We start from the raw sequence: 12,692 nt of genomic DNA on the forward strand, positions 1-12,692 counted from the left end.
GTCCAGTTATCCATTGGCAATTGAATTTTTCAGGTTTTTCCACATCTTCCGATCTTGCACTACTTCTTTGAGTTGCAAAGAGTTGTAAATTATGTGTCAGATTTATGCTATAATTGTATAGAATAATAGCTCAAACATATGCAAGATTCTATAATGGACTGCATGTCAAAAGCTTAACTTTTAATGTTTATGGGTTTTAATATATTAATATGCTGTTTTATTATTGATATTGTTTTAATTGCTGATTGGGAGCTTCCCAGTGTTTGATATAAAATGGTCAGCTATACAAATGTTTAAAATAGAGACAAATGCTTATAAAATATAATGATGTAATGTGGAACAATATAGACGTTTGTGCCTTTCTCTTATGACACATCCTGAGCAATAATGAATAAAAACAGAAATTATGAAAAAAATTACTTTTTTTAATGTACAAAACATTTATATACAGTTTTAGCATATGACTGCCATCCGTACGATGTAGAAAACAGATAAAAAGCTCCTGGAGATATAAAGGCAGAACAATTCAGCTACAGTACTCTTATTAATAATGAATGCCTTCTATACAGAATATATACAGAGCCAGTTTTTTTTGTTTGTTATAATACTATTACAGTAAATAAACGGAGACCACCATGGACAAGTTGAAGAAAATAATGGACAAATTGTTTGTGTTTGCATTTGTTAATGCTTATCAGGGATGGGGGGGAGTCACACAACCACATCATGTGTGCAATGCTACACAATTATCACTTGAGAATGGTCCTATGAACAGATCTGAAAGGTCCACATTAGTAGGCCGATAGCATCACTGTCATCCTACTGAAAGAACTGAATTCATTTTTTTTAAAAAAATCACTTTCCTGTCATGCCTTAAGATGTGCAATATTCGGATGTATTGAGAAGAACTACTGTAGTCATCTCTCCCTTTCACCTTTTTTTAAGTCTTCCATTGTCCGTTATGAATAATAAAAAAAAACCAGGAAGAATACATTTTTGGAATACTAAATTGGTTTTCTTGGGACACCTAAGTAAACATATTCTGCAGATTAACCTTTAACATGATGAAAGACATAATCAAAGGGATTTTTCTTGATGACATTGAAAAATATGCAGACAAAGGAAAGGATAACAAATAAGAAATGGATATGGTAATGTACAATCCAGAAAATTTTGCCACCACAAGCTCTGATGTGAGAAAAAAGTTCCCTTTTATATGCCATTAGACATTAGACACAGGAAAAGCTGTGAGACAGTCATCCATCACCTGCTTATATTCAGCTATTGATTAAATTGGACTTACATTCCTATGCTAAGGTGAGAGCCAGTTCATATATTGGCATTTCTTGACGTAAACACGGTTATTCAAAACTTCCATACTTTTATGTATGGAAAGAGGCAGGAAGAAGTGTCATTGGCTTGACTTTATGTTCATATGCTTAGACACAGCCAGAATGGTCCACATTCAAGTCATCCTAACCAGACTCAAACTTGGCAATGTTTGCCGGATTGTGTATTTCCAAGGTAGAGGCTACAAGGTGGATAAATGGCACTGCAAATGGTTCAGATTCTGATACAGAATACTGATAGAAAAAAAATATATGAGCAAAGACACTCTTGGGCCCCCTGTTTTTTGTTTAAAAAGAACTGAGTTTACAGCTCCTTTTTTAAAGTTCAAAAATAAATAATGAAACAAGTCACTCTAATCAAATGTATAAATATATAAAGTGGGGAATTTATAATACACCATCCTTTTACAGCTGTGCTTTTATAATTCTGCTGAACCATAAAACCCACAGAGCTAACTCTAATGCAGTGGTTCCCAACCTTTTTTTGGCCATGTCCCACCTAAGCATCTCTAAAATCCCGATGCCCCTCCTGTGACATATAATTCTTACTTTACTCAAAAAATGAATGTGGAGGAAGCCTAAAAGGCCATTAACTTGGTTTGAACAAGGTTCAAATTGCCCCCATTAAAAATCGGTGTGGGCCCCACGTGGGGAACCACTGCTCTGACGTCACACGAGATAATTGGACTTTCCTTTTTTGTCTCCTCTTTTTGGTGTGCTCTCAAACCCGTTTTAGATAAACTTCAACTGTCTGAAGCAGATTTGGAAAAGCAGAAGCTGTATAGGAGAGAGTGAACTTGGTTTTATCAGCAGTTATCCAGAAATGTTGGCTAGATAGATACTGATGTATGTTGGTGTGCAGTGCCAATGATTTCGGCTTGAATACCTTAACTCAAAACTAGTGAGCCCCTTTATAAAAATGCAAACATTGGTACACCAAGGTTTTTACATTTGATATTCACCCTACCCTGTATTGCAGGGCTGTCAAACTCGCGGCCCTTGGGCCAAATGCGCCATGCACGGGCCATGCCCGTGCCTGGTTTAGTGAAGGGAAAAAAAGTTGCGATATATCACGTGATACCGCTGTAACACCGCAAGTTTGACATCCCTGCTGTATTGCAATTGGCAGCTGCCTAATTTCATGTTCTACTTTTTTCACAAGGTTTTCCTGGCTGGAATCTTTGCCCTTAATGATTGTCTGATCTCATAATTTTCTCCTTCCAAATAATGCTTTCCAAAATTCTATTAGATAAATGCATAAGCACCCCCACTGGTTTGCATGAATTAATTTATGAATTTTGCAGTGCAAATACTTCTGGGATGACATGCAGTTTTGGCAGGAGCTGCTTACTAACACCAAAAATTATCTTAAGGGAGAGGGGACAACAGGCATGGATGATCTCTTCTTATTGGAGGGGTTAGGTATATAAATAGTATATGTTAGCTAAATACATGGCAATTGGGTGGCAACTGGGATGCCATAATACTGACTACAAATTTGCTATTCTTGTAATAGCACTGTTCATTTTTATAAGCTCAGGTTGATGAGTATGTAGCACTGAATCATTCTACTACTTTATTGTGCTATCTTGAAGGTTTGGCTTTTCAAGGGTCTCCCCATTTCATCTGAGCACAATGGCAAAGACACAGAAGACCTCTCTGAAGGACTGCTGTTGAAACTCCTTGTTTTCTCCATGCTTAGGTAATATGGGAAGGTCTTCAAAGCAGTTACACTAAGCCTTCAAGCGATTATGCCATGTAGAGTTCCAACAGTGGGTTTGGAGAGGCGCCTGGCATTATTTATTCACTTCATGCTTAAATTATTTTCTTTCTGTGCTATCCCTATTTTCCGATGAACTCTGAGCAGTTTTATAATCTCACAATGACATCACAACTGGCCAAGCAAACAGAAGATCATTTTTACCAAAGCCAGTTGGCTACCTCCAAAGTGACATATCAGTCAGAGCTAAGTTAGCCCACGCAGTGTGTAATTGAACAGTTTGCTAGAACACTTAACTACGAGGGATGAACAAATGTTATGACATAAAAACATACATATTTCTGCAGCATCATTTTATGTCATATTTAAAAAACTCTTAGCACTGTTCTTTTTGTATGAGCAATTCCAAAGTGAAGTCCATAGAAACTCAGAGTGATCTGTGTTTCACACCATGTATGATAGGGATTTTTTTTCCTACAACATTTTTAAATTAGTTTGGTTTTCAAACCTCCACTACATTCTCCATGATAGCTTCTGATTAGAAAAAGCAAACAAACCAAAACCCAATAGGCCATTCAGTGTTTCCCATTTCCCCATCAGCGTGTCTCTCTCAAATGTCTTTTTAGCAACACGGTGTTGCCTGACAAAAATGCACCTTAATTTTATATATGCTTCTGGCAATGCACACTTTATTTGACATTATTGGACAACAGATGCCTAGACGTCTCAACTGCTAATGCACAGTAAGGCACTTCGCCTCAAAGCTGATTCTCAGCTAAGCTGCAAGATACAAAGAGCGATACTGGCTGTAATAATGACGTTTTGTGGGTGTGGGTGTGTATGTGTGTGTGTCTGCGCATGCATGCACAACTGGTCATAAGCAAAGCGTGAAGCATTTATAGTATGGCTTTGCATATGGTTAAATTTATAACTCTAGCTGGGGAGGACAAGGCATTACATATTTGCAGCTATAGGTAAGGGAAAGCCAAAAGAAGATTGCAAAAAGTAAAGCTTCATTTGAAACATTGATTATTTTAACACATGGCTTTTGAGTGTCCCACAACTGGCAAAGTGCCATTTAATTTTGAGGTTGATGGTTTGAAAAAAAAACCGTTAACCCTTTGCAAGCTAACAAGGGAAGGGAGGGTGGCAATGGCAGTCAGGTTTTTGAAAGGATTCTCAATGTGTCTACCTTTTATAAATGGTGACACACTTTAGAAGCACTTTAAGAAGGAGGGTGGCATCTTTCAGCACTCCAAAAAAACAAGCACCAAAATAATACTAGAAGTGCATCCTTTCAGTGCTTTTCTTTTAATATAGTTTATGCATGTTTGTACAAAGATATTTTTTTCTTACTTGGAATTCCCTTAATATGTTTTAATACTTGTAAAAGCCTACTCTATGGAAACTTTTTTTTCCTTCTCCTTTTTTTTTTTTAAAAAAAGAAAAGCACATTCATAACGTTGCCCAGCACATAATATCTGGATATGTCTAGAGGTACATTTGTGCTTTATGCATTAAGACATCATGTTAAGAAATTTGCTCTCTTCTGCCAGGGTGGTCAGCATAGAATTCATGTCCCCTATTGCCATGTTACTAATTCCAGCTGGTATAGCTGGCAGTGTCAGAGAATTTCGGGGAGTTGTAAGGCGAGAAGAGTTCTGAGAGAGATTCTGCAGGATGCTAGGGCTCAAGGTTCCTGACATCAGACTTGAATGGTCGCCATCATCCATGATAGCATCAAAATCTATCTGAGGAGATTCCAGACCCTGAGAATCCACTGTGCTAGAAACTTGATTAGCACCAGGGGAAGGCATGGTGGCTGGTTTGGTGTTCAGCGCACATTGTTGTCTGACATTGTAATCTGTATGATTGTTGACATTCCCATTTTGTTCATACATATGTATTTGACCATAATAGTGCATCAATTGGCCTTCCCTCATACTATTGTTAAATTGTGGTTGCAACGATCCTACACCAGTTGTTCTCTTGGGGGAAGAGTGTGCCCTTTGCTGCCCTGAACTCACATCATTTGTTGGGTGAGATATTCTCACGTATCCCAACTGCTGCCCAGCACGGACTCCTTGGTGCTTGTTTCCTGGATTAGGATTAGGTGGAGGGTGTGGTTGTACCATTGAGGAAGAGAAGCTCTGTCCACTGATTGTATTCTGTTGTGGCTCAAAGTTTGGTTGATTTGAGGTTATTAATGCAGAAGCTTGGTGGAAATCCTCTTGTGTCATGGAGAAGTTCATATGGCTTGACTGAGATGAAAAGCTCTGCTGATACCCTGGTTCCTGCATGTCTTGACTGTGCATTACATATTCTCTGCCATTGCTAACTATTGAAATGGGATTAGCCACGTTATCTAATTGCTGAGAATGAATGTGGAACGCAGGCTTCATGGTCATGTTATTACAGGAAGGAGAAAGTTGGGTGACATCACCACCCAGCGTATTTGGATTTAGCATTTGATGAACTTGGTTGAACACCTCATGGGAATTCAGGTCAAGGTTGTTACCAGAATCTGGATTCACCTGTTGCTGCTTTAAATGCATGCAATTGAGCCTTTGTCCATCCATGCTTGCATTTTTCTGCACAAATTGCTGCAGATTCCCATTCATGTTGTTTTGGCCTACCTGTGACTGCTGTTGGTTGAAGTTCTGATACTGACCAAAATTTTGCTTCTGATGGAATACAGCTAGGTTCCGCTGAGGGAACTGCTGTTTTGCTTGAGAGGAGGGCACATCAACAGTTCCTGAGCTAACTTCATTCCACTGGACTGGCATGTTATTTTTATGCAAATTAGAGTTAGCTCCATAGTTTATTTGGCATCCACCACCAACAGAGGTTGAATGGTTCATACTCAGATCTGGAACAGCCATTCTGCGCTGGTTTAATGCATTGTTATTTTGCACTTTTGCATTTACTTGGAAGGTTTGCATTTCACTGCCATATCCTGTAGACGAGTTCTCTGTGGCAATCCCATTGTTTTGGGATTTAATGTATTGTACCACATCATCAGGTAGGACAATATCGTCATCTCCCACAGAATTATCTGTCTCACCAGGCATTGCTTCCATGGCAATATTTTCACTAATACTTGGGGGTCGTGGGGAGTACACATGCCTAGCAAGGCTCCTGTCTGAATACGGAAAGACTGGAAGGTTGAATTGTCTTCTGTCTGCATGAGGGTGAAGAAGATTCATGCTATTGGTGCTATTGAAAGTATGGATTCTAGGAAGGGAACTTGGGTCTCCAGCAGGTCTCCTTACTGGATCACTTGCCCGTCTTGCACTATTCCCAGACACTTCATGACAGAATGCAGGCGATGCCCCATACACATAAGCATTGCTATCACTACAACGCCTCGGCCCTGGAGGGAGACGAAATGAAGCCAAAGCAGGCTCTGAATCATCAAGGAGAGAGATTTTATTCCTCAGGGTCATTCTTTCCATGTTAGGTAGTGGTGTAGGTGGTGGGCCACCTGTGGCAGCAGCATATCTAGCTTTCAGCCTGTATTGCTGAGCTGGTGTGAGATTCAGGAGACCAGAGACCCCATTACATTGACTGGCATCACTTGACCTGCGAGAGGCATCTGTGGAAATAGGATCATAGGAGTCAGCAGAGCTTGTGTTGTTAGGACGATTTCCAAATTGAGACGCTTCACTGGAACGGCGGCTGGAGAAGTAAGGGGATATTCCTGATGATCTGCGACTGACTGTGTAGGCAGAACTGATGGTACTGGTTGAGCTGTCACGGCGTTCGGCTAGTTGGTTTAGCATGGTAATTTCACTGATGGACAGCTCATTTATCCTTGGGTTAGGCAGCATTGTAGAGGTGCCATGCATATTGTCCAGCAGACAACCTGAAAGAAAATGAGAAAGAGAGAAAGTAAGATTATTGGTCAGTGATTAAAAAGAAAGGCATCCCATTATTATACTTGGATACAAACAATATCATCACCGTCATGTTGAATACTTATCCAGCTCATACATATAGATAAAACAGGTTGGAAAATGGAAAGTGGTCTGGAAGAACCATGGTTGTCTTCCAAATTATTTCCAACAAAATTGGGCAAAGAAAACTATTGTTTGTCCAGATTGTATCTTATAATTTATGTTGTTTGCTTTTATTTAGTATCTATGACTATCACTGAGTGTTGTATTTTATGATTTATGATGAGCTATTCTGGTTTGGCGTCGTGGTGAGACGGTCGGGATAGCAGGGCTCCCCGAGACCCCGGCCAATTCTTCCTTGTTGGGGGGCCCTAAGGGGCTAAAGTTACCCTGGAGGGGTGACGAAGAAAGGAGGGATCCCTTGCTGATCATGGGAGAGTGGCGGCTCTTCCGTTCAATCCGAGGCATCCTCCTGACAAGCGAGGGGGCAAGTGAAGAAAGAAATGAGCTGGAGCAGTTTGTGAACAGTGGATTGGAACTGGGTGAGGCAATTTTCAACTTCTGTATTAGAGACTCGACTTAAATAAAAGAATTCTTGAAAGACTGTGAAGCGCTGAGAAAGTGGCGAATTAACACATGGAGATAAATTATAGACCCAAAAGAGAAATGAAATTTTAATGGAAGAATATGAAGTTATAAAAGATAGAAAGACTGAACTGGAATTTCTGGTACTGTGAAAAGTGATTTTAATCTGCTGGAAATACTGTCTGACTGCTGGAGGAAATTGTATAAAGAAAATGGATTTTTTGAACTTTGAGAATAAGCTGTGATAGCTTCTGACTCTTTTTAATATTGGAATTTAGAGCTGGGATGCCATCCACAGGTGAAAGAAGGTATTATATTATTATGTGGTTGGAAAAGACCTGGGGAAGGGGAGTCAGGATTGATAAAGAAGAAAGGAAAGTCAGGATTGATAAGAAGAAAGGACACAAAGTGAAAGGCAAACAACATCTGGAAGGCTGACTTTTTGTTTTTGCTTCTCTATCTACTTGTTTTTTGGTAATTGGGGAGTAATTGGTGAGCCTTTTGAAATTTTTCAAAGTAGCATGGATTATAAATAATAGGAATTGCCCTTGAAACTGAACACCTGATTCTGTGAACTATTGAGACATGGGAAAATTTGGTGGGCCATTCGGGACTATAATTACTATATGATAGAACTATCTTATGAGATGAAAGAAGAAAAATTAAATAAGACTTACAAATTTTGATAACTTTGTAGATACAAACATCGTGGATACTGAGGAACAGTCCAGGGATTTGGCAAATTTTTCTAATATTGATTTTTTGGTCTTTTGGGACTTTGATGGATTACTGAGTAATCCTAGCCCATTAAAATAGAGTAAAATGTTACAAATAGAGAAAACAAATACACTCCCAAAAGAAATACTATTAATGCTTCAATGCATTCAGGAAGTGATGACAAGGAACCATAGGGAGATGATTGAAATAATGCATGACATAGACGTGGGACTAGGAAACTCCTATCAAATGACAATGAAGAATGAAAAAAAAAATCAGAAAATATAGAAGAAACCAGAAGGAGTAGAGGAAAGAATAGAGGAGATAAATCAACAAATGATACAAGCAGATAAAGAGACTAAAGAGATATAAAAATTCTTGAAATAGAGCAGGTACATTATCTCACAAGAGGTCAAAGGGTAGAAGAGGGCAAAGAGAAAGACCTCCCAGAAGTGATGACAGAGTTACTGATAGGTGTCTCAGAGATTAGACAGCAAAAGGCAGATGTGCAGGAAGGGGAAATACTTAGATTAAACATGAGTGATGTAAAAGGATACAAGTTCCCAAGGGAGGAGCATGGGAGACCTATCCAAAAATCAATAAGAGTTGAAATATTAAAAAGGATAAGAGATGACGGATAGAGATAGAATACTTTTTAATATGGGATTTGTTTTATTAAAGATTAGAAAACAGAAGTAGAAATTAGAAAATGGGAAAATATTACTATGCATACTGCCAGTTAATATAATTTACTATAATTACTATGTATACGTAAACGTTAGAAGTTGGAAGATTACTCAAGAAGTCAATAAGAGTTGAAATACTAAAAAGGGTGAGAGATGATGGATAGATAAGAATAACTTTTAATATGGGTTTTATTTTATTAAGAATTAGAAAATGAAGGTAGAAGTTGAAAATTGGGAAAATATTATTATGTGTATTGTCACATAATATAACTTACTACAATTACTAAGTATACGTAAATGTTAGACATTGGAAAAATACTTCTATGTATACTTAAATAGTATTATTATTGTTATTAGTATTGTGTATGAAGTAAATTGATCCAGACGATATACTGTTCACTAAGCAATTATGTATGTTAAAGAAAAAACTATAAATAAAATAAAAAAAAGATTTATGATGATTGTATTTTATGATTATGATCATGATTTATCACTTGTTGCTTGTGTGCCTAACCACACTTTGCCAATAAAGAATTCAGTTCAGTTCAGTTCAGTTCAGTTCAGTTCAGTTCTGTTCTGTTCTGCTCTGCTCTGCTCTGCTCTGCTCTGCTCTGCTCTGCTCTATTCTACTCTACTCTACTCTACTCTACTCTACTCTACTCTACTCTACTCTACTCTACTCTACTTTACTTTACTCTATTCTCATACAGGAAAAAAACACAGGAAAGACAGCAATGACAATCAGTAATAGAACTGATTGCTTTGGAGTCATTGAATTAACAAAGAAAAAGTTTGTAATATTTTTACATGGTAATATGTAATGGTAATATTTTTAGAAACAGACTGTTAGAATTAAACAAAGTTAAGTTTAGTTGTTTGAACTAGTACAATTGACTAACCATGAAGACCAGTGGTGAAATTCAGCTGGCTCTATCCGGATTGCATGATCCGGTAGCGCCGGTGGCGGGAGGCTCTGCCCACCTGCCCGGGCATCATCACGTTCCATTTCTGACCCTCTGCGCGTGCACAGAAGGCTCTGCATATGCATGGAAGAGGCATGCGCGCTCCCATTTGTGAACCGGTAGCGAAGGTAAATGAATACCACCCTGATGAAGACCATGGATATGAGGTATTTAGGAAAAGGTGTTTAATTTCTTCATTGAAATTATAGTATTATTCATCTACACCTCTTATGTCCATAATATTCCAGTAAGCTGCCATTTTGGTGCTTGTAAATATAGGGCACAAACAAAGAATCCCCCAAATTTAAAAAAATCTATGCCAACTTCATGTCTTTTTAATTTCCCATCTGAGTGATGGACTGAGATCCAGAAAATATTTACCAAAGGGTTAGAAGATTTGTTCAAGATAGACTGAGAAGATGAAACTTTGTAAGGTAGGCTTCGTTCTGTCTTTGCTGACCTAGAGAACTTCTGTATTAGTCATTTGTATTACTGTGCAGGTAGTCCTCAACTTATGGCTGTAATGGAGCCTGGAATTTCTGTTGCAAATCATAATGGTCATAAATCAAGGCACCCACATAACAAGGTCTGATTTTATGACTTTTTTTTGGGTGACAAGTCATTAAGCGAATGCCACAGTTGTTAAGTGAATCCATGTATGCCTATAAGCATTTTTTTGCCAGAAACCATATAAAGAAGGGCGAGAATCATAGTCACATGATTGTGGAACACTGCAACTGGCTCTTAAGGAGTCCTTCGGGAGATAGGGCGGTATATAAATATGATTAAATAAATAAATAAATAAATAAAACTGGTGTCAAAAGCCCAAAATGTAGTCATGTGACTCTGGACCAGGTCGTAAGTAGTTTTTTGGGGGGAATCTGTCATAACTTCACTAAGCAACACAATCACTAAGCAACTAGTTGTTAAGTGAGGACTACCTGTACATATTTTGAATGGTATGTAGAGATTCTCAGTCATTCAGATCATGGTTGTCCCAAAGGTGCTTTTTCAGAAGGCAACTAGACTACCCTGTCAGAGCTGAAGAAGCTTCTTGGATGAAAAGCGAAACATCTTCAAAGAAAAACAAAAAAGTCCAGTTGCCTCCTGAAAAAGCACCTTTGGGACATATTTTGAATGGGTTAACTGGGCTAACTTGAATTGACATTTTTTTGCTTTCTAAGTGTTTAGAATGCACTAATTTTATTGTACATAAATCAGACAGCCCAAAAAAAATGTACATCTGTTCAAATCATAATTCTATATTTCAAAACTGGCTATCATCCCAATATCCTTGTTCATTTTCTGCAAGTCAAGAAACCTTCAAGTATAATGCAAGATGTTATCTCTTTCAAGACTGAGACATCAGAAGAGATGCTGGTTGCACATCCCCATTTTCTGTTTCAAGTATGAACCTGCACATTACTTTTCAAGAGGGCAGAAGAGACTGGAATATTGAACATTGGAACAGAATGTCTATTTTGTCTAGGTAAAATTTGTAGCACATTCTCTTTCAAGTTGGCCTACACTCTTGGATTTCTTTCTCATGCACTGGTTGTCACAACACCAAATGCACAAAAAAAATGCACAAAAGCAATAGTACAATGTGATGCAGAAGTAGAGACAAGAGAAGGGGTTTTTGCAGGGGTGAAATCCAGCAGGTTCTGACAGGTTCTGGAGAACTGGTAGTAGAAATTTTGAGTAGTTCAGAGAACCAGTAGCAGAAATTTTAAGTAGTTCAGAGAACTGGCAAATACCACCTCTGGCTGGCCCCAGAGTGGGGTGGGAATGGAGATTTTACAATATCCTTCCCCCTGGAGTGGGAATGGAGATTTTGCAGTATCCTTTCCCTGGAGTGGGATGGAAATGGAGATTTTGCAGTATCCTTTCCCTACCACGCCCACCAAGCTACACCCACAGAACCGGTAGTAAAAAAAAAAATTGGATTTTACCACTGGGTGTTTGTATAGCTATTTCGCTCATCTTATAGGTTTGGATCCCAGCTAAGCCTCCAGCACTGTTTTAAGTAGAGGAAAGATATTCAGAAACACTGTTGGATAGATATCAAATAGTAGGCTGACTTACCATTGCCTGGGATGGGAGGCAGCTTGCTGTTTTTGACTTGTGGTGCTGGATTTGCCCATGAGCAAGAATCCTTCACTGTCCTGAGCTTCTCTTTCTTAAGCTGCTCAAGGCGTTGCATTGCTGTCATGTTTTTCCTTAGCTGAAGACTGACAGTTGAGTTGCCAGATGAGACTGTCGAGTCCACAACAGGAGTATTATCCTCCAACACAGTCAGGTCCCCCAGACTTCCCCCACTGTGCATGTTCATTTCCACTCCACTGTCATTGTTGTTGATGCTCCCAAGGGGTGATGGTTCGCTACTGCATGATGATTGGCCACCAGGACTGGACTGATACATCTTAAAGAAGCAAAGAAAAACACCACCAATTGAAGACATTCCAGATTTTCCCCTAGTGTTCTTAGTTAGCTCTATAAACTAAGGGTGCACTCAGAGTGGCTTCAGTTCACAATTCACCGCAAAATTAACACAAACGAGACAACCAAATGAATTCCTAGGAAATATACTATTCTGCTAAACATTTAGGATGCTCTGACATCCTTTTATTACTTCGTGTCTTGGCACATCTTTGTTTTTCCCTTTTGTCTTACTTCTTTGTGTTCTCCTCTGCCTCATTTTCCCATATTATATTTAATCTGATTAGCTGTGATGACCCAAATGATTGAAGTTGGTGACTGGTCCATGACATCGTCAC

The 12,692-nt window shown here is 38.7% G+C and overlaps 1 protein-coding gene across 2 annotated transcripts in view; it reads right to left on the minus strand.

Moving 5' to 3' along the window:
* Positions 1 to 428: 428 nt before the first annotated feature.
* Positions 429 to 12,692, minus strand: part of GLI2 (GLI family zinc finger 2) — a 308,719-nt gene continuing 296,455 nt past the window's right edge. For both annotated transcript variants that reach the window (XM_058195532.1, XM_058195522.1), the window contains 2 exons: positions 12,001 to 12,337; positions 429 to 6,934 (listed from right to left, as the gene is read on the minus strand). In XM_058195532.1, the coding sequence (XP_058051515.1) occupies positions 4,587 to 6,934; positions 12,001 to 12,337 (2,685 nt within the window). In that variant the 3' untranslated portion in view covers positions 429 to 4,586. The remainder of the gene's footprint in view (positions 6,935 to 12,000; positions 12,338 to 12,692) is intronic.

Source organism: Ahaetulla prasina, chromosome 1 (genome assembly GCF_028640845.1).
Source record: "Ahaetulla prasina isolate Xishuangbanna chromosome 1, ASM2864084v1, whole genome shotgun sequence".
NCBI classification, from domain to species: Eukaryota; Metazoa; Chordata; class Lepidosauria; order Squamata; family Colubridae; genus Ahaetulla; species Ahaetulla prasina.